At 42.4% G+C, this 21,862-nt stretch overlaps 2 protein-coding genes across 2 annotated transcripts; one reads left to right on the top strand and one right to left on the bottom strand.

Annotated features, from left to right (window-relative positions):
• Window positions 1–3,489: 3,489 nt before the first annotated feature.
• CLRN2 (clarin 2) lies at window positions 3,490–8,440 on the bottom strand. The gene is made up of 3 exons (XM_068404242.1): window positions 8,188–8,440; window positions 4,188–4,367; window positions 3,490–3,755 (listed from the first exon to the last, which is right to left on the bottom strand). The coding sequence occupies exons 1-3, from the start codon at window positions 8,438–8,440 to the stop codon at window positions 3,490–3,492; spliced, it is 699 nt and encodes a 232-aa protein (XP_068260343.1).
• Window positions 8,441–9,627: 1,187 nt separating this feature from the next.
• On the top strand, window positions 9,628–21,197 carry QDPR (quinoid dihydropteridine reductase). The gene is made up of 7 exons (XM_068403849.1): window positions 9,628–9,760; window positions 9,940–10,032; window positions 11,486–11,582; window positions 13,262–13,402; window positions 15,786–15,894; window positions 17,315–17,398; window positions 20,355–21,197. Exons 1-7 carry the CDS (start codon window positions 9,674–9,676, stop codon window positions 20,458–20,460), a joined length of 717 nt encoding a protein of 238 aa, XP_068259950.1. The 5' UTR covers window positions 9,628–9,673; the 3' UTR covers window positions 20,461–21,197.
• Window positions 21,198–21,862: the final 665 nt, after the last annotated feature.

Here is a 21,862-nt window from a genome sequence, read left to right as displayed (position 1 = left end):
GTGATTCTGCTAGCTATTCTGTTCCTGCCACATGAGATCCTGAACTCTACCATCTCATGGTCACTACAACCAAGGCTGCCCTCAACCTTCACCTCTTCAACCAGACCCTCCTTGTTAGTGAGGATCAGATCCAGCAGCGCTCCTCTCCTAGTTGGCTCATCCACCATTTGCATCAGAAAGTTAGCATCAACGCACTGGAGGAACCTCCTGGACTGGGGATGGCTGGCTGAGTAGGCCTCCCAGCAAATATCAGGGTAGTTGAAATCCCCCACGACAACCAGGCCCTGTAATTGCGAGACTGCTCTCAGCTGCCTGTAGAAGGCCTCATCACCCTCCTCATCCTGATCCGGTGGCCTGTAATAGACACCCACAACAGTATCACCCCTGCCAGCCTGCCCTTTAATTCACACCCACAAACTCTCAACTCACTCCTGATCCGCCCCTGGACAGAACTCAATACATTCTAGCTGCTCACTCACATAAAGAGCAACTCCACCACCTCTCCTTAGCGGCCTGTCTTTCCTGAACAAGACATAGCCATCCATGACCACATTCCAGTCATGCGAGGCGTCCCACCAAGTCTCTGTGATTGCCACTAGATCATAGCCCCCCGACCGAACACGGATTTCTAACTCCTCCTGTTTATTCCCCATGCTGCGTGCATTGGTGTACAGGCATTTCAGGGAGCGAGCTGGGCACACCGATTTCACCCCAGGGGGATGGGAGGCCTCCTGTCTACCTCAACACTAGAGCGTTGCCCCAGTGGTGCAAGCCCAGCTACTACCCCATCCCCCTTTGAATCTAGTTTAAAGCTCTCCAAATGAGCCCTGCTAATTCCTGTCCCAGAACCCTTTTGCCCCTACGACATAAACCTTTCCCATGTATTACCGTCACGCCTGGTGTCTTATAAACCAGCCATTATCAAAGAACCCAAAGCCCTGCCTGTAGCACCAGTCTCGTAGCCAGGCATTAATAGAGAGAATCCTACTATTCCATCCCACGTCATCACCTGAAAATGGAAGGAGGGAGGAGAAAACAACTTGTGCCCCAGACTCTTTCACCAACCGTCCTAGGGCCTTGTAGTCTTTCTTCATCCCCCTCAGACTACGGGATGCAGCTTCTTCCCCACCTGTCTGGAAGATCAGCAGGGGGTAGTAGTCTGTGGCCTTCACCAGGTTGGGGAGTTTCCTGGTGATATCCCTGATTCGGGCTCCAGGCAGGCTGCAGACCTCCCTGTGATGGGGGTCAGCTCTGCATATTGGGCCCTCAGATCCCTTTAGGAAGGAAACACTTCTGAAGCATTTAGTGAACACAGTGACTTGAGTCTGCTGTGTAAATTAAGAGTACTCTGAATAGAGTTAAAAACGGATTCTATAAGAATACCAATTTGAAGTAGAATTTACCGCATAAAACATCTGTTTTCATTGGTCTTTAGATGAAAGCAAAGTAAAAAGAGCATGGAAAATAAGTATTAGGGCCAAAGATACTAAACTCATACGCTTAAGCCGAGTTATAAGTCCTTATTTAGATATCTAAATAAGTGGCCTAATCAGCAAAGATGTTAAAATATCGGCTTATTCTAGCAACTCTCTTTAGTGAGTGTTCTGCACACCTCAGTGATAAAACTAGTAATTTGGGTACATAAAATATGGGTTTAGACACTTCTGAAAATACTTGACCCTTACAATAGTATTTTTGTGAAGAAGTCTTTTCAAATAAAAAATAAGGAATTTTTGTATATCCTGCTATGTTCTTAAAACACTTTGAATTCCTTTTCTAAAAAAGTTACTATATTTTTCAAAGAGCTTTTCACAAGAATAGAGTTACACAACCTAGTGCTCTGATGAAGAGTAACTGACTGCAAAATAATTTCTTTAATTTAGATAACTTCTTTCATTCATTCAAAGACACTCTTGAGTTATGTGTAGGTTCTAGTACTAATAGGTTAGTATGTGTTCACTATAGTAGTCAAATTCTAAAAATGACATGCTTAATGGCATATTATTTTGTCTGAAATATTCATTACTCGTGACCCAAGAACTGGTTGAATGCCTGTCAAAATTCTGGTACTTCCTAACAAAGTGAGTTTTATGTACGTTTAACCATTTCTATTCATTTTAATACTCTTTCATCATACATCACTTTTACTTGATTTCAGATAGAAACAAGAATTGACAGGGTTCTGAAGACCATTAATCTGTCAGATTATTATTTTCCAGGTTATCTAAAAGTACTATTACTTAGATTCTGTTTACTTTACTTCCAGAAGCTCCAATGAAACCTTCCTCTTGCAGCTAATAAATTTTTTTCGTAGCCTACTGGCATCCCTGTGGCAGGTGCACCTGCCCTGATACAGACCGGGGCCTTAGGACCATTGTGCTCATGCTTTTCATCTCTTATGGTGACTGTTGTCACGTACACAGTCACGGGGAGATGGGCCCCTTGGCCAGTCAGAGCTGACATGGCCACGTACGACCACAGCTCAGACCTGACTCGGGTACAAACGGAGCCCTGCTGGAGGGCCGTTTTGAGTCGGTCCTCCTCGGAGCAGTGGCTCTGCAGTCGGGGACTCCTCCCTTGGGTCGGGACACTGCCCAAGGCAACTCCTCAAGGTTGAGAGCCCTCCCTTTATTAGGTGAGTGATTGTGCACATTCTGGATCCTCGTTTCCAAAGCCTAACAATTCTTGAGTCGGTTGTGCAGTAGTAATCCCTCGTACATCCTGAACCCGTAGTTTACTGATGTCAGAGCCTTGAACGATTTCGATAAACCTCATTTCTAGTTGGTTCTCTGCTAAGCAATTTTGGTTAGAATAAAGTTTATTTTGAGTTTATCACCTGCCTAATTTGATTTTGTAAGCCGCTGCGACAGTCCCATAAACTACTTTTCCTACTTTTTTACTTTGTGGGGTTTGATAATTTCTGTTTTAAAAACATTTCACACATACTTAGCCTGTGCTTCCCCTTAACTTCAGCCACACAGATGATGAAGTCTTCTTTTTCAATGCAGTATAACATCATCAAACATGCCTTATGTAGCTCTTTCAACGTTTTCCAGATAATTCTGTGAAGGTAATTGGCAGATGTCCATTCTTTCTGTTTTGAAATAACTATATTATCAAAGATTTGTGATGCTTATATTTTCTTTCTAAACAAAAAAGACACTTGGTTTAGGTGAAATCATAATTCACTTTAGTTTTCTAAAATATCTCAAAATGCAAGTTTTCTAAAAACTGCGAACAGCACATATTCACTGCAGGTATTGGTCAGTTTTGAGAATAATGATATTGGTAGCATTTGTTTGTCCCACTTCCCACACATGTTAATTGCTGGTATTGTAGACTGACCTGAAAAAATACTGCAGATTTTCACAAGTGACCTCTTTACTCATGTTTATACCAAAATCGTCCATCCAAATCCAAAGCTGAAGAGCCAGGAAGTGATTTCTATCATGACAGTTCACTTGACCAAAGTAGTTTTGTGTAGATTTATTAGTACATGATATCTTCTGCTGTAACATTTGCTTCTTCTGTTTTAGTCTTAATTTTAGGGAAATTAATCCCACTAATGGCTATTAGCAGCAAATTCACTGCGTGTGCTGTGGCACTTGCCACACAAAGCCAAAAGCAGTTTTCAAACTGTTCTTCTAAGATAACAAATTGAAAGACATTTTCCTGAAAATTGGCAATTCTTTCTGTGAGGTGATGAAGTTTCACAGCAGCCATAAAGCTGGTGATCGCAAGTACAAGAAATCCACCTGCAACAAAACGAAGGAAGTATTCACTGTTGTCAAAACAAGACAGACATTTTGGTTGTGCTTCAGAAAGGCTTACCAAATGAAACAGTGAGCATTATACAGAATGGGGATACACTTAGGCATGGCTTAAATACCTTCAAAATGCTTAGTCTTTACTGTATGGCCAAACAACATACAAGGTTTGTAATAAAGTCCTTTTATCAGTGATATGGAGCCTTAAAGACTGGCATTCATAGCTCCTGTAAAAAGTTGACTAGACACAATAAGCCGAGATGCCACCTGACAGTTCTGTTTTGATAGATGAGAATTCACTGCTAACTTCATTTTATTCACAAGCATTTAAGTTGAGGAGATATTTAGTAAGGCAAGAGAAGGAACTTTTAACATTTTGTATGAATGTCACTAATGAAAAATACTGGTAAATGATTTTACCTGCAAGGAAGTTCCAAAGGCATACTCCTGCTGGACCTTTAATAGCCTGGTAAGGAACTTTTATTGCATTAAGAATGCAGAATCCAAAACTGATCAGAGAAAGGAAAATGGCCACACAGAGGAACATTACAATCATGACGTGCAGTCCTGTATTCAGCTTTTTCACCATGTGTGGGAAAACTGGCAAGAAAAAAAATCATCTATTCAGTGTGTATTTTCTCTTGACAACAGTAAACATCTTGCTGTGCTGGTGCTACAAACTTAAATTATACTTAAACAACACTATTTTTTACAGAGGCAATCAATTCAGGTAGTTACACACATCATAGTTCATGATGCTTTATTTGTCACTTCATCAGACAAACCAGGGACATTCTACTACAGGAATAATCCTTTACACAGGGTCTGTGAACAAGGATTCAGACTTAAGTCCTGTTTCATTTATCTAGTTGTGTTAATGTCTTTATCTCTGCTGCTGCATCGTTTGCTGCATTCTTTTCTGTGTCCTTTTCACCTCTGCTCTCCATCCCAAACTTCTTTTTTTGAGCTTCCCATTCCTGTCCCATGCTCTTAATCTCATCCCTTTGCAGTCTGATAGTCCCAGTTTCCTTGTCCAGCCCCTTCCTGACTAAAATAGTATCACTTCTTTCTATGCTTATTTTCTCATCTTATTCTTCTTTCTCTTCCTGTCTTTAATACTGGCTCCAGTGAGATCTGCTCTGATTTCATACTTCCTAATCCCACAGGTTTCCACTTTCAGATTCCCTGCTTGGTTTCTCATCTAGTGTTTATGTCCCCTTTATGTTCTTCTGGGTATCTGGCAGCATTTAGTTACATCTATAGTAAGCTTGTATTGCAGTGGGGGGGCTTTAGGTGAAGTGCTCACATGTTTTGCTATAGGCATGAGCTCTTCCGCAGCAGCCTGTCGCTCACCTGCCTCTAAAGAATGGTAACTTCCATGTTTGTGTCGTCACAGCCAGAGTTACTGGGTTGGAGGGCCAAATTGGCCAGCAGCATAGAAGTGTGGAGCACCTGAATATTCAGTTTATCCTGCAGTCCTTTAGTAACAGAAGAAATGTGAGTAGGGAATTGTAGGTGATATGCTGACTGACAGGAAAGAGAGAAGCTGATCGAGAAGAACCCTAAAATACAAGCTGATCAAGGAGAGCCCTTCAGGTAGCGTAGTACTTCACGTGCATACATGTTTTGAAGAACTAATTCAAATTTTGAAGAACAAATTCAAATAAGCAAAGCCTAATTACTAAAAAATTACTAAAAAGAAAGTACATTATATTATAAACAAATAAATAGATTGCTTCCTATGCTGCATAATTGAAAAAAAAAACCAAACAAGCCACATAAGAAGTAGGCAGCAATAACTGGTAGATGTCACAGTGAATATCGGGTGTACAATTTGGTCATCATGACATGACATGCTCTTAATAACATGTTTAACTTTTGGTCAGCCCCGAATTGGTTGGGCAGTTGGACTAGATGATCTTTGTAGATCCCTTCCAACTGAAATACTCTATTCTATTCTAAAATAACTGGCTGTGTAACACCAAGGCACACAGAGTTTAGCTTAGAGTGGTTGTAAGGATTCTCTTGCCTCTTTTCTGAGGCTCTTAGCCAAGTCCCAAGGACATGACCAGTGAGCCTGGCTTAGTATGCAGAAATAAGAATCCTCAGGAAGGATATTGCCATGGTGGCTCCTGACACATTCCAGCTGTGTTTGTTACACACAGGCAAAATGCCTGGCTTCCCCTGCTTGTTCTCAGGGCTTGGTGCAGTTGTCAAAACATAAGCATCTTATACCAATTTAGATGCCTTAGGACTACCATAACAACCATGTGGGTCTAGCACACATGCCATTCTGTGTATTGGACACCTCCAGAAGCAGCAGCTGGAAGCCAGATGATACACCTTGAAGAGTCTAAAATGGCATGGGACACCTATTAAGGCAACTGGATCATGCTGTCACTATCCCAGTTAAAAGAGGGTGTGCCAGCTGCGAGCCCGCTCTAGTGAATGTTAACACAGTGAAAGGTGATGTACTAATAACCGTATGTTATTGGGATTTGGAATTCCAAGGTGTCGGAGCTACTGCAGTACTGCAGCGTGTACGGTGCTAGATTTCTGTCTTGCTCTGTGCTGCCTGTGCAGTCCACTCATGCTAACACATTCCCCAAGAAAAGTCTCCCATGTCTTGCTTCCCAGTAAGTTCAGAATGCTTGGAGATTAGGGGAGACATTCAAAGCAAAAAACGTCAAGTCAGACACAGAATCCCCAGCAGTCCTGCTGGCCATTGTGCGAAAGTATTTAAAGGCTTTGTATACTTTCATGATACAATTTGAAATCAGTATTGTGAAAGTTTCAAACATGATAGAGCTATTTAAGTATTTAAAAGGAAAAATCTCTGGCACACTTACTTACCTAAAGGCATGGTTGTGCCCACTGCACTTTAATGACGCAATTTTACAGTTCTAACAGGGAAAATTCTTACTAGCATCAGTGAGAGCTTTGTTTCTTTAAGGAGTGTAGGATCATGTCCTCCAAATATGTGTCGATGCAGCCCAGAGCGATGGTGGAACATTAGGCCTTCCTCTAAGCTTATACAGTAATTAATCAGAAAGTTTATTAAAGAGTCCAGAAAGTTGTACAGAGATGTAAAGGGGATTTGCTACTTTTTTCCTCATTCTCTCTGACAGGACAAGGTGAAAGAACTGGGACTGTATTTCTGAATGCCCTGAAGAGAAGCAGAGAACAGCTGGAAGAGCTTTGACCTGATGGACAGGCTGCCAGACGTTCAAACTCTCTAGACAAAGCAGTTGAGCATGACTGCTATGGCCATGTCATGAAGTTCCGGCTACAATCAGAGCTTCAGCAAGACTTTGTTATTGTAAAAGCGACTAGTCCAAATTCATTACAGGTTAACAACTGGTCATGCTGATCTAAGTTGAGGTTACTTTGGTTCTCTTCTCCATTCCCTCTGAAGTCCCCCAGTCCTGCCTTTGAGTTTTTATAGTGGTGCTCGTGCAGTTGTGTAGTCAGCCATGATCCTATGGGAAACTAAGGTTTTTTTTTTTTTTTGTAGGTTAATTTTTTGGCCAGCTTAACTTCCTGAACTACCTCATCACAACAACTACCAGAGCCATTGCAAGGAATGGGGCAGGACAGCATTGCTGTGGGCCAGGGAGAGGGTGAGACTGCAGCAGCTTCAGCTCATGTTGGTTGAGGTTGCAGTGGATCTGTGCACTGAACTAAAAATCTTCAATGCAAAATAGCATTTTCACTACAGCACAGGATATTTGAAAACTGGAAATCATCCAAAGTATAGATCAAATCTGAGTGCTTTTGAGACCTCAAGAAAATCTTCTAAGTTAAAAGCATTACAGTTATAAGAGTTTCTACATCTTTTAAGAGTTCAGCAATTTTTTCCGTCCAAAGTTACCAGAAAAGAAGGTAAAAATTTTCTCAATATGTTATAAAGTTAGGAGTATCCACTGTGGCAGACATCTTCATTAGGACAGCTAGAGAAACACAGAAATGTGGCCAGCCAAATAAATCTCTACTTCATAAAGGGAAAGAAAAAGGGAGGAGTTCAACAGAGAAGGCAAGGACAGAGGCACAAAGAGATTGCAGAGCAACACTTGGCATAGGAAAGAATCAGTCAAGGGGAAAGTATGATTTACAGGATCATCTCCAAATGACTTTCACTCCCTTCACAAGACTAAAAGGCAACCCTCAATCTAGTCCTAGGGAATTTTTTCCCATCTTGATTCCAGGATTACAGAACATAACTGGAAGAAAAAAGCTAGCCTGAAATGACAGAGATTTTACATTCACACTGAGATCCCAAACCATAAAGACCACAAGTCAGCTGCAAATATAAATTTAAAAATAATGATTGCATTCTGTAAGTTCCATAAACAAAAAGAATGGAGTGCTTTTAAAGTTGAACTTGACATTAGATTAAAGATTCAACCAAAATTGTACTTACTTGTGAATTTGGAACGCCGCCCGCCCAACCCACACTGGCGTATTTTGCCACCCCGGAAGAGTCCGTAGTAAATTTCTCCAATGAACTTGACCAGCTCTGGATCTGTGGCATTGACCAAATCAGCTCCTGTTTTGCAAAGGATCTTTCCCGTCACCCACTTTGGGGTCCCCATTGCAACAACAATCAAGATAGAAGACCCGAAACTTATTAGAGAAGCCAAAGCAAATAAAGTCTTTTTAAAACAGCCAGGCATCCTCGTGGTTTCAAGGAATCATCTCCAAGGCCTCTCTGCAGTACTCGGGCACGTTTCCCATTTTTTCTCACTCTCCGAAATCCACAAATGAATAGCAGGCATTTCAAATACATCTCATTGTATTTTGAAGCTCCAGAAATTAATCTGTACAGTTAAAAATCAAGTCAAAAAATGTATGTTGCCGCGACAACATCCTGAAATAGTTGCAAGTAACAGTTTCATTACATTGTAGCGCGGTGGTGCTTGTTTGCAGAAAGTAATCCTATATCTATTGCCTGGCTAATGTTTCATCAGAGGTTTTGTCCTGCTCAAATTGTCCCGCTCAAATGACATGAAGTTCTCTACTGTAACCTCATGGGAAGAAAATTAGGAGCAGAATCCAGTTTTTTAGATTGTTGAAAACATGGGTAAATGGCTGTGTGCAAGGGACAAAGCGTTAAAAACACGTAATTTGGCATCAGGAAGGATTCTGCTGGCGTCTCGGCCGTGCTGAGCTGCCTTCTCTCGGCGCCTGCTCCCTCCCTGCCGCTAAATGTCCCTGCTGCCGGCGCTACCGGGCCGCCCGGGCTCGCTAACGGGGGCACAGCAGTGGTGTTTCACGATGCCGAGGTTTCACGTGTGAATCGCCTGAATGGTAACGGGACGCAGAGGGCTCCTCGCATCCCGGGGCGGCCCGGCCTCCGGCTGCCGAGCCCAGCGGGAGCCCAGGTGCTCGGGACTAAAGCCAGCGGCGTAATTCAAGCTACAGGTGCGATCCGGGAGTGCTAAAGAAAACCGGCCGTATCCGCCTGCGCGTCTACGGTTACTGCTACCCAAGACCTGCAGGGACCTTCATAACCACTAATTAATTAATTAATGCCGGCAGTAGCGCTGGGGGCAGGTAACAGCCCGCCGCTGCAGCTCAGGCCGGCTGGGGAGGGGCTCCGGCTTTCGGCCCGCGCCAGGCCCCGGCGCTGAGCGCCCGGAGGAGGAGATTTCCTGAGGGAGAAGTCTCGCGGCAGCACCCCTCAGCCCTCGGGGGCAGGCGGGCAGGCTGGGGCTCGGCCCGGGGACCGCCAGCTCCCCTCCCGCCTCCGGCACGGCCTCCGGGAAGGCAGCAGCCCGGGCGTCCGCCCGCCTCCGCCCGGGCGCTGCCGCCCCGAGCCCGCCCCGCGCGGGGGGCAGCCCGCATGCGCAGGCGGCGCCGGCCGGGCGGCAGCGCCAGAGCTAGAGCGGGAGGGACAGGCAGCGAGCATGGCCGCGGCGGGCAGGGTGCTGGTGTACGGGGGCAGAGGCGCCCTGGGGTCCCAGTGCGTGCGGTACTTCAAGTCCAGGAACTGGGTAAGTGCCGGGCCGGGGGGTGGCGAGGCGGGGAGCCCCGCCGAGGGGAGCGCTGCTGCCCCACCGGGACGGGGCTCCCCCGGGGGCAGCCGGGCGCCGGGAGAGCGCCCGAGCCGCGGGGCAGCGTGAGGCGTTCGGGAGAGCGGGCCGCTAACGCGCCGTTCCTCTCGCCGCCGCAGTGGGTGGCCAGCATCGACCTGGCGGAGAACGAGGACGCCAGTGCCAACGTGGTGGTGGGGACGACCGAGTCCTTCCCCGAGCAGGCCGAGCAGGTGGGTCGGCGCCGGGCGCGGGGCGGGCGCTGCCCGGGCGGCCTGGGGGCCTGGGGCGGCCGGCTCCGGGCGGGGCTGTGGGAGCGATGCGGGCCGCCGCTCGCCCGCCGTGTTTTACCCCGTTCGCCACTTGGCCGCCGCTTTGGTGGCAGCTGTGGGGATGGGTCCGGCTTCGGGCAAGAAGCCGCCGCTGTGGGGCTGAGGAGCCTGGCCGGGGGCGTCCTGCTGCAGGACCGTGCGCCCGGAGAACCTGGCTTCTGCTCCTCGCTCCTTTATTTTTGTTGCCATTTCGTTTTAACTGCGTGCATGCATGAATATGCAGAAAGAGCTTGATCTGGGATTATGGAGGTTCAGCACATAAGGGAGTTCTGCATTATTTTTCTGTGACTTGAAAAGTCGCGGAGTGAATCAGATGAGTATAGTGAAGACGCATTTGGACGTCTTAAAATGCAACGCTTCTTTTTAATGTCCTAACTCTTTAACATCTTGTGTGTAGGTAGATGGTATACTCAAAGCATGCAAACCCTAAGCCCCCATGGGATCTATAGAGAATGCACTGGTTTTCACAAAGGTAAACATGGGAAAATCAAAGCTAAGCTAAAAACTCTTTTGCTTTATTCTCAAGAGTTAGGATTTATTTTTTTTTAATTCAAACTTTTCTTTTACTAATAAACTGAATCTTACTAATAAACTGAATCGCTAGCCAATAGGTTCTCTGTGTATCTACACAACTCCTAAGGCTTTTAAAGAGTAATATGGAATGTTTGCAATGTATTTTTCAATACTGAGCCTTTGTGAAAACCAGTGGATTTTTTTGTTTTGTTGAGAGATGGATCGTTTGCTTTTCACTTTGACAGAGAAAATTCATAGCCAACAAATTCATTACCAACTGTGAAGTCTTATGTTTGAAAGAGAAGAAGATACTGAGTATCTGAAAGCATACAAACTCAAATTTAGGGGTCAGGCTCACTGATGGTTGTGGTCTAGATAGAAGCAATAAGAAGGCTAATATGTAGTTGTTCATGTCTTGCACTGCCATTAAAAGTGACACCAGTAGTCCTGGTCAGACCTGGAGTTTCATTTTCCATTTTAAACAGCACTGTACCCAGAGAAGAACCTTTCAGAAAGTAAGTCACAAATACAAATTTTTGTTAATGATATAGATAAGGGTCACATCTTTCAGTGCTGCTCAAATCAGTTATTTCCAGTGACATCATGCACTGTACAGTCTGACTTTCATCGGTCTGACTTTCATCTGCGGTTATCTTTCAACACAGTTATTTTGTTTAGAGTTCATAGGTCATAAATGTTAATTTTCTGCAGCTGTTTAAATTGCTATGTGTTGTGTTACTCAGCTACATAACTGGAAAAAAGTAACTTTAAGGCAGTCTTGAGATTTACTCTACCTTATCAGTCCAGTGTTTTCAGCATGTCTTTGTTCCATGTATTGAAGGTGACAACAGAGGTTGGAAAACTTCTTGGTGAAGAAAAGGTGGACGCAATCCTGTGCGTAGCAGGAGGATGGGCTGGAGGCAGCGCCAAAGCTAAATGTAAGCCTTTGGTACATACATGCTAATCAACACATGAATGAAATCTGAGAGGAATCCTTAAAAATCATGGTAATAAAGATAATTGAGATCATCTTTTTCCCTGAGTCCAGAAGAGGACATGAGCATGAAAGTACAAAATAGCTCAGTCACAACACTGCTTAGTGCTTCTCTGAATTTTTGCTGTATGTTAAATTTGCACAGCGCTTGGTATTCTCAGTAATACTTTTTGATGCACCAATTTTCGTCAGAAAAAATCTTGATGCGCTTTATGAAGGAGTTCATCATTATTTTCTATGAACTAACTTCTGCCGAGGTTACTTCTGTCAGGCAAGTTACATAAGGCAGTGGCTGGGTAGAAACATCGGTGTTTCCTAATTCATTGCTTTATGCATAAAACCTCAGTTGCCTCCTGCAGTTCTCTGAGCTATTAGTGTGCAATACAGTGTTGGAAGGAGCAGTCTAATGACTGGAGATCATGCTATGGAAAAAAGCCTTCAATTTAAAAAAAGCTTTTAAACATGTAATATTCAGAGTGAAATTGTATACCCACTAGTGTAGAGATACAAGAAAGAAAACAGCCTTGTTTTCTGTCTGGAGTAAATCTGGTAAAATGCGTCCTTTTCTTCACCCCTTCCAGTTCCGACCTTACAGGTAAAGATTTCTTTTTTAAGAGAGACAATATGGGAAGGCATACATATTTACATCACAGTTGCATTATGTTAGATTGTTATTAGTGTGCACCGCATTTTAAATGAGGTAATTTATCAGAAACATAATTTGTAGTAATGTTATTGGTAGGGTGGCAGGATGTCTTGGGATCGGTGGTCGGCTTATGTCACTGAGTGCTTTATGCTTATTCCATACTGTGTTATGGAAACGGTTCTTTCTGAATACTAAAATCTTTGACATGGCTAGTTATTGTTTTTCCTCTTGTGAAGATTTTGATAATAAAAAATGATGATGAGCGTTCAAATTTTGCTTTCATTTGAAGTTACTGGTGCACCTCCTCTGGTAGGCTGCCTTACCAGGGGCTGCACTCCAGTACTCAGGGGCACTGGAATGCACACTTAGCATGATGCAGGTGCACGCATCTTCAATATTCCATACCAGCGTACTGCTGTCAGACAGACAGATTGTTTCTTGGTTTATGAAGCAATCTGGTGATAAATATTTTTTGTTCAACTCCTTTATCTTGGAGTCTTCTGTCTGCATGCTAATGAAGCGTAGCTCTGTTGAAGCTGGTGAGAATGTTATGGAAAGAGACAGATCATGCTACTGCAAGGTGAGGTGAGGCTAATGTGAGAGTTTTGAGATCGTTGACGTAGATTGAAGCAACTCCTGCAGGAGTTTCAAGAATTTGGGAGTCTTTAAACCATTAATGGAGAGCTAATGGAACTATCTTGTGTTTATTTGTTTTATTTTTTTTTTTATTTCTGGCAGTGAGAAAGCAGATAATGGCATAGAGTATATGCTGTAGAGCTGGGGCTCGGAACCCAAAGAGAAGGGAAGTACAAAAGACATAAATTGATGTTTTACCCAATGTGAAAGTAGAAAATGGTAGAAAGCATGTTTTCATTGTCCTGTTGCATAGTGCTGTTGCACTCTGTGTGACAGTAAGAAAATTAGAGTTAGAAGTCTTCTATCTTTTAGTTAATTTCACTAATTCTCTTCCTAATCAGCTTTATACAAAAACTGTGATCTGATGTGGAAGCAGAGCGTTTGGACGTCCACTATTTCCAGCCACCTAGCCACAAAATATCTGAAAGAAGGTGGCCTCTTGACTTTGACAGGAGCTCAGGCTGCTTTGTCTGGAACTCCAGGTAAAATGCAATGCATGGTAACTGCTGGGACATCAGCTGTTAGAGCTGTCTGTTAGTCTGAGCGGTCTTGTTTGCGAAGCTCAGTTTCACTCCCAAATTTTTTGACATCTACTACAAACGAAAAATTGCTGCTGAAACACTTAAGGAAAGTGTAATTTTACAGGTAGCAATACTGCATCTCCTGAAGCTGGAGTGCAAACAGAATCAGTATTTAAGTAATATTGGATGTTCATTGGTGAAATGTACTTGGCCAATATATGATACAGTAAGAAAAAGTTTGGAAAATAATGAAGAATAGAAGCACACAGCAAGCTGTAAGTACAGTGCTTAAATAAAGTTAAATCTCCTATCTGTGTTCTGAAAGGCAGAGTCCTTAATTGCCCAATTTTTCCATTGGTGATGACTCGGCTGATTCTGTTAAATGTGTTTGTCTTGTTCATGTTCTGGTTCCAGTCTACCTTTGCTTCAGACAGAGATAAGCTTGTTGACCTTCGGCTTTGCCCTCCACTAGCTATTTAATACTAACTTTATTCACCTTGCTCCCCGCCACGTTGGGCAGCATGGAGGAAGAAAAAAAGGCACTGACTACAGGCAGGGAGAGGAAAGTTTTTGAGACAAATAGTCTTATTTCCCAATCTTTTATTAGTGTGAATTCAACAATATTTTGATGAGACATAGATACTAAAATTTTAAAACATATTATAAAATTTATGAATGTTCCTGAAAGCTGTGTCTAAAACTGTTCAGGAAAAATATGCTGTATTTTCTAGTTAATGATTTATCTTCGATGTTTACAGCTGCATCTGGCATAGCCCAAAGATAAGTCCAAAGAAGAAAGGCTTATTTTATGAGAATAAGCAGACGAATAATTCTACTGACTGACCATATACAAATGAAAAAATGTGAACTCTTGCAAACTTTCATGTTGTTTTTTCTTTGTCTGTTTTTGGGAGGTAGGGCCCACAACACAGGGATCAAAAGTGATTTGCTTTCATGTTTTGAACTAGCTGGTTTCAGCAAGTCTGGATTTTTCTGAAAAACACAGCAGTGCTTTGGGCAAACACATGCAACTTATTAACATCAGGAAGAATTGGGAAAGAGTTGTTACTCAACTTTTGCAAATATGATTTGTTAGGCTTGTTACTACCAGCTGTTATGGAAGGAACCATCTTTTTCTCATCTGCTGTTAGTGTGATTTTTCTTTTCCTATGTGAAAACGTTGATTCATGTAATGCAAACTGAAGAATACTCAATTATATAAACAGTTACAGAAGCAGTCTGACAGTGATGGCTAAGAAATGTAGAAGCATGAAAAGGTTTAAAAAGACGTGGAATGTTTGGTTTAGACGAGACAAGAGGGGAATACGATAGAGATGCAAATATTTCTATCATAACAATAAAATAAGTTAGCTACTGCTGCCCATGGTTCCTCCTCATAAAATGGATGTTATACAATATGTCTAATTGAATATAATGGAAACGCAAAATGGAAATGCAAAATTGCCTTTGTAACTTTGATATAAAATACTTCCTCAGGAACATTGGAAAGGGGTTGTGTAGTTATATAGATGGGTGGAAAGGCATCTAGCTGTAGTAGACAAAATACATTTATTTTTTCTTATGTGCTTAATCTGTGTCCAGACTGCTTGGCAGATACATACCAAGAGACATCTCGGACCTATGGCAGCCTGATTGACCAGATCTTGTACCTAACCAGTGTGCCTCATGCTCTTTCTTGTTGCTCTTACACTGCTAAATACTGTCTGCCTAGAAGGCAACAGTGTTTGGGAAGAAGTTTGCTTTACCTGCAGGTTATCTAGTAATTTTCCACCATGAGGTTTGGTTTTTTTGGGGGTTTTTTTTTTTTTTGGTAGGTTTTTCTAAAGGGCCTCTTAGACTTGGGATGCTGAACAAGTGAGTTACAGTTTTGGAGAGAAGTGAGCTGTATCTTTTTGGGTCCAAACCTGCAAATACCTTAGTCATGTGATTAAAATTAATGGATGACTGCCTTATTAAAGTCTATGAGCATCTTCACACTTACTCTATTACATTTGTAAGGTTAGCCCTGTAGGTCCCATCCTTCAGGGTACATTTGGGTACATTAACTAAACATACTTAACTCAGTAAGCTGCTTATTTCTCTCAGTACTGAGTAAACTGCACTCTGTAATAGTTCCTGGATGTCTAGTAAGAGCTTTCTGTTTTTTCTTTTTTTAATTTTTTCTTTTAATATGTATGTTTGGATATGTTTTAAAAGCCTGATTCTGTTCTGGCTGTGGTAAGTGGTTTTAATATTCATGAAACAATCTGAGTTTCTGTCATACTACTGATGATACTGAGAGCTGTTTTGACTGCGCTCTGATTTGCCTGTTTTTAATTGTTAGGGATGATTGGCTATGGCATGGCCAAAGGAGCAGTGCATCAGCTTTGTCAGAGTTTAGCTGGTGCCAATAGTGGCTTGCCATCTGGTTCTGCTGCTGTTGCCGTTTTACCGTAAGTGGTTGCATAGTTGCCTCTGCCTGTGTTGTTTTATTTAATTACCGCTGTAACCTAGAGTCACACGGATATGCTTGTGATGTCCTGTTCACGGTACACAAACAGCTTCTCAGACTTCCTTAGTTTCACAGAGAAAGGAGGCATCTTGAACATATGGACACAGTGATATGCACGTTACCCTAAAAATGATTAAATTCTTTTCCTTTCCTTTGCAAAATGGTAGTGGATGTTAGGATTAAAATTGGATTAACTTTTAACCACTTTAACTGTAGCCATGCATTAATGTGTGATTTTTTTTTTTTTTTTTTTTTTTAGTGTAGACAGAACTCTGAAAACGAGATGAGCTATTCAGCACAGTTTTAGGCTTAGCTGTGTGATAATAATAAAGCAAAGGATTACTTGACAAGTTTTCACTTGGTTAAAGATGCTTCTTCATAAGGTGCTGCATATCTATGCTTGATCAGTAAAATTAGGTCACTTTGAGGATCTGTGAAAAGAAAAAGTTTAGCTTGTATTTGCCTGGCACAGGTTTCTTTTTGATGAGGAAATCTAGTAAAAAGTGGATGGCCTAGTAGGTCTTCACTATGTCTAAATTTACCCGTTCTGCTGCAAAAGTTAAAAGTATTTTTCTTGCCATATCCATATCTAGTTCAGGACCCAAAACTTAAGACTAATTCTGTATAGGGATTTGGAACACCACCTGAATTCTCCCTGTTTGTTTTCCTCATATACACACTTTTATGTGTGCCTCTTCAGGTCAGAGAGTGACAGCATTAAAAGTGTTTGGATAATTGACACCACCCTCTGCATAGCTTTACAGGCAGGCAGACACCAGGATCACTGGACTCTTGGGCATTCTGCACTTGCATAGTTCTCATGCAAAACTCTGTTCTTGAGTGAATTGTTGAGAGAGTAATTAAACCTTGGATTGTCAACAGCATCTCAGAGAGAGGGTTGTGAAACGTTCACCCATTAATATCATTGTATGTAGCATAAATATGTATCATCAAAGTCAAAACTTCCTATGCTTGTGCACTTAATCTCTGCATTTGCAGATGGCATGAGGCTGTTTGAAAGCACGTATGTAGTACATATGTGCTGTGTAGTACATGTGAACAAGCATATTGCTGCCATTCCCTGTCTGTGTGGGAGACACTGGAAGGGAGCTGTGGGCTGAGTGATTGTCCTAATGGGCTGGACGTCATCAGCAAGCCAGGAAGGTGAGGGGTTATAGGTTGGAGCCTTTGATATACATTGAAACTGATGGCTCTATGCTGTTAACACATGTAGAGGATGCAAGGGAAATTCATACCACATGGTACAAAAGTCAAGCATACATTACAGTGATGAATAGAAGCAGGTGGCGCTCATCAGAAACATGGTGTATAAATAAAAGGCTTATCTTTTTTAATCACAGCGTTACCTTAGATACACCAGCAAACAGGAAATCAATGCCTGACGCAGATTTCAGCTCCTGGACACCCTTAGAATTCATTGCTGAGTGAGTATCCATGTGATAACTAAGCATTTCCTCACTGTCCCTCTTGCTGCTGCATCTTACTGCATGTTCTTTCTAAATAGCTCTCTTAGACCTGGGTGGGTTTTTTTCCTCTGTCACCCCCTAATTGTGTATGTTTCTAAGCCACATTGGGTTTATTGCACAGGCTTCTTAATTGGAGAAAATTAGCCCAACTCCATCAATGTCGGCATCTCTACACCAGTTATTCTGAGAAGGGAGATAACCTTAAGCAGTTGGAAGCCAGAGAATCTCATAAAGCCTGTAGACAAATTAAATTGCAGACAGCAGATGCAGGAAACAGTAGTCTGGCTTAAAGGTGGACTGCAAATAGACATGTAAACTTTGGTGGGATTTTTTTTTTCTTAGCTGATGCTGTGTTAGTTCACTTCTCTCAGCTGGCAAAATTCCGGCTCTTGTTTAGAAAAATTTAGTCAAGATTTTTTTTTTCCATCATCCACAAAAGCTTGTCCTGAATGATGTTGCAAAATGCTGGTGCCCGGTCACTAGCGGTGTTCCCCAGGGCTCAGTTCTGGGGCCGGAGCTGTTCACTATCTTTATAGATGATCTAGATGTAGGGATTGAGTGCATCCTCAGCAAATTTGCAGATGACACCAAGCTGGGTGGGAGTGTCGATCTGCTGGAGGGTAGGAAGGCCCTACAGAGGGATGTGGACAGGTTAGATAGATGGGCCGAGACCAACGGCATGAGGTTCAACAAGAACAAGTGCTGGGTCTTACACTTCGGCCACAACAACCCCCTGCAGCGCTACAGGCGGGGGGAAGAGTGGTTAGAAAGCGGCCTGGCGGAAAGAGACCTGGGGGTGCTAATCGACAGCTGGCTAAACATGAGCCAGCAGTGTGGCCAGGTGGCCAAGAAGGCCAATGGCATCCTGGCCTCTATTAGGAATAGTGTAGCCAGCCGGTCTAGGGAAGTGATTGTCCCTCTGTACTCGGCACTGGTGAGGCCATACCTTGAGTACTGTGTCCAGTTCTGGGCCCCGCACTTCAAGAAAGATGTTGAGGTGTTGGAGTGAGTCCAGAGGAGGGCGACCAAGCTGGTGAAGGGTCTGGAGGGTCTGACCTACGAGGAACGGCTGAGGGAGCTGGGGTTGTTTAGCTTGGAGAAGAGGAGGCTCAGAGGTGACCTTATTGCAGTCTACAACTACCTGAAGGCAGGTTGTAGTGAAGTGGGAGTTGGCCTCTTCTCCTGGGCAACTAGCGATAGGACAAGAGGACATAGCCTCAAGCTTCACCAGGGGAGGTTCAGGTTGGACATTAGGAAGAATTTCTTTTCAGAAAGGGTTATTAGACATTGGAACGGGCTGCTCAGGGAGGTGGTAGAGTCACCATCTCTGGATGTGTTTAAGAAAAGACTGGACATGGCACTTAGTGCCATGGTCTAGTTGACATGGTGGTGTCAGGGCAACGGTTGGACTCGATGATCCCAGAGGTCTCTTCCAACCTGGTTGATTCTGTGATTCTGTGAAAATGCTGAAGCTTCAACTGTATCTTATTTAACAGCAGGCTGAGATTATAAGGCTTACTCTTTCTAATTCCTCTCAGACAAGGTGCAGCGTAAGTACTGCTTTCTGTGATGTGACAGGGAGTAGCAAAGATTCTGCTGAGGGTGAGCTGTCAAAAGGAAGAAAATAAGGACAGAACTGTCTTTTCTCTGGGGAAAAACAAAGATAAATCTACATTCATACATTGTAAAGGGCTTTACTCTTATACATTTTTAAAATCTTTTAGCACTGACGCTGAAATTGCATTTACCTATTGTTAATTGTTCAGAGAGTAGTTTAGTTCTCACATTAGATTTCCTTTTTTTTGTGATTTTTTTTTTTAAGTTGGGTGTCAGAGTGGGAAATGGTTTTTGTTGCGAGAAGCCTATGCAGCTGTTTGATCTGGCTCTTCAAAAGGGCCCCATCAATTGAATTTAGTTGGCCTAAAAATGTTCAAAAAAAGGATCTTGAATTATTGTGCTCCAGAGACTGCTTAGCCAGATGTGGTTTTACAAATTCATTTTTTAATTTTAACTTTTAAGTATTTTTTCCTTATGGGAGAATTAGGTTGGTTACTTTGTTTTGTTTCTTGAGTTCTAATTCCCTAAACGTTAAATCCAGCTTTGAAAACTGAAAATCTCACTGGCTGTGGAAGAAAAACGTCCAGTGTTGTTAGGTGTTGGGAACATCCGCATCTTGGGAAGGATGCGGGAAATCTTTTCCCAAATGGCACTTGAATTTTGTGCCCTGGAAGCCACTGTGTCAGATAGTAACTGCCATGTTGGAACGTCCTGCTATGTCTGCAATATTGTAAGGGTTGATGGACCTGAAAAATGTACTGTGCTTTCTGTGTTACATTTTGAGTAAGGAGTTTGTATTACCTTTTGATAAGGAGTGTTCTGGTGCGCTATCTAGAATGACTCCATCTCACTCAGCATTATTTTGGATGTCTTAAGGCTTTCTGTGCTTCTACTGAGATTACTTTCATGGTTACATACCAAAGTGTTACAATGGCCTGTTTGCAGACTAATGGGTTTAGAAACTAAAATAATTTATTTTAGTCAAATCTCTGTTTCTGATATATACTATAAAGGCAACTTAAGTAGCCTCTCCTTCCCCTTTTCAAAATTCTTTTTAACTTGGAAAAAACTTGCCACTTTGGCATTTTAAGCTTCTACCCTTTTCCTTTGAGATGTTCTGAAAATCCTGTGTGTGCTCTAAAGCCTTATGGATTTCTCTGGGCGTCTGTCCAGCTCTGAGGGTCTGAATCCAGTGATCGATCGCATTGCTGGTTTACAACATACATAGAAATCACTAGAGGGCAATAGGAAACAAAGGAAAAGTGGTAGGCTTTATTTTATGCTTCCCGTCAATATAGCTGATAGTAGTATTTTTGTCCTCCTTTTCATGCTGTTTTATCCATTTTTTTTAAAACAGAACCTTTTTTGACTGGATAACAGGAAAGAACCGACCTAACTCAGGGAGTCTAATCCAGGTGATAACTACAGGAGGGAAGACTGAACTAGTTGCATCACATCTTTGATGTCAGTCACTTAAGATGGTGGAACTTCAGCAACGGAGAAGCTGCAGAAAATCTGTTTGCCGGTATAATTTGGGTGGTCTTCTGTATCCAGGGATTGTAGTTACATCGTTAGTGGAACCAGATTTAAAGTAATATTTCTGTGCTGTCAGTTGTGAGCTATCAGCATTTGTTTACCAACAAGTATCAAGTATTTGTTTCTCAATGAAAGTTGCAGGCTTTAAAGTCTGTAGCTGTCCTAATTCCGAGCATTATGTGTCAACTTACCTGTTTTCTCTGAAATGGGAATTGTGCTTAATTATGTCATGTAATCACATATATAATGGTTGGATTTTTTTCTCAGTCAGTGTTTCTGGCAACTTATTGTGAATCTTTCAGTAGTCTGTCTGTCTTTTTCTGTCTGAGAATGTAACCCCACCCTGCATATTATGTTGACTGTAATTATAGGAAACGTTACAGTTGTGTATAATGTCCTAGTCTTGTTAACACTTTTCTTGTGAATGTTCCACTTGAGTTAATGGAACTGTATAGAGATTACTTTCTTGAGAAGGAGTTCCTGATTTGCCTTACATTTTATAAGCTGCTATCAGGCCTACGGTTGTAGGACAAAACAGTCGTTCTGCCAAATGATTAGCGTCTTTGTGTTAGTCATGATGGTTCTTTACTTTTTGAAAAAGCAAAGTGCTGTAAAGAAGAACTAGAAAAAGCATACACACACTTCTATTTGAATATGGAACTTTTTGTGCTAAATAAATGTATATTGTTTATGTACTGGGCTGTCTCCATCACTGTAATCCAAATATTTTCATCCAAACACCTTAATCAATGTAACTGAACTGCCAGTTCAGTTATGGCGAAGGACTTAATTTGTCACTTATTTCCTTCTGACCATGCTGTGTAAGATACATTTCTGTGGCAGAGGTACAGAAGAGCTACTAGCTGTGCCTAGAGACAGGCTTTCAGCTGGAGCAAATGTTTTATTTAATCCAGCTATATTATGTGGAAACGCAGTGTGATTGCGGAGTGGAAGTATGGCCTATTCTGAGCATAGGATTACGTGGAACTGGTACTATCACGTTTCTTAGAACATCTTGAAAACAATTGAACATGTAAAGTTGTATGTACATTCTCTCTATGCACTTTTTTTTTTAATGTCAGCGTTGTATGGGGGAAGGATTACTGCCATGAGTCAGGAAACTTTTCCATTCTTCCCGCTAGGAAAAGCTTGCATGTGCCCATGTCACTTCTAACATGGTGAAATGGCTGCATGATTGCCTTTTTTGGTGTGACTGTCCCTGTACTCATTTTGCTCTGCTGGATGCAAAGGTGTAGAGGGGAATTTTATGTCCTGTCAAACCAGTCAAGAACTGTCAATTGATGAAGCTGCTTTTGATGTTAAATGGAA

This window comes from Nyctibius grandis, chromosome 6 (genome assembly GCF_013368605.1).
Source record: "Nyctibius grandis isolate bNycGra1 chromosome 6, bNycGra1.pri, whole genome shotgun sequence".
Lineage (NCBI taxonomy): Eukaryota > Metazoa > Chordata > Aves > Nyctibiiformes > Nyctibiidae > Nyctibius > Nyctibius grandis.
The sequence above is the reverse complement of the archived record's forward strand: the minus strand, read 5'-3'. Positions and strand labels throughout refer to the sequence as shown.

Bases quoted from the DNA above. Each gene is read 5' to 3' on its own strand.
- QDPR (XM_068403849.1), top strand. From the start codon at position 9,674: ATGGCCGCGGCGGGCAGGGTGCTGGTGTACGGGGGCAGAGGCGCCCTG. The intron at 9,761-9,939 runs GTAAGTGCCGGG...TCGCCGCCGCAG, and splicing joins ACTTCAAGTCCAGGAACTGG to TGGGTGGCCAGCATCGACCT. The intron at 13,403-15,785 runs GTAAAATGCAAT...TTTAATTGTTAG, and splicing joins TGCTTTGTCTGGAACTCCAG to GGATGATTGGCTATGGCATG.
- CLRN2 (XM_068404242.1), bottom strand. From the start codon at position 8,440: ATGCCTGGCTGTTTTAAAAAGACTTTATTTGCTTTGGCTTCTCTAATA. The intron at 4,368-8,187 runs GTAAGTACAATT...TTTTCTTGCCAG, and splicing joins GCGGCGTTCCAAATTCACAA to TTTTCCCACACATGGTGAAA. The intron at 3,756-4,187 runs GTAAAATCATTT...GTTTTGTTGCAG, and splicing joins CCTTTGGAACTTCCTTGCAG to GTGGATTTCTTGTACTTGCG.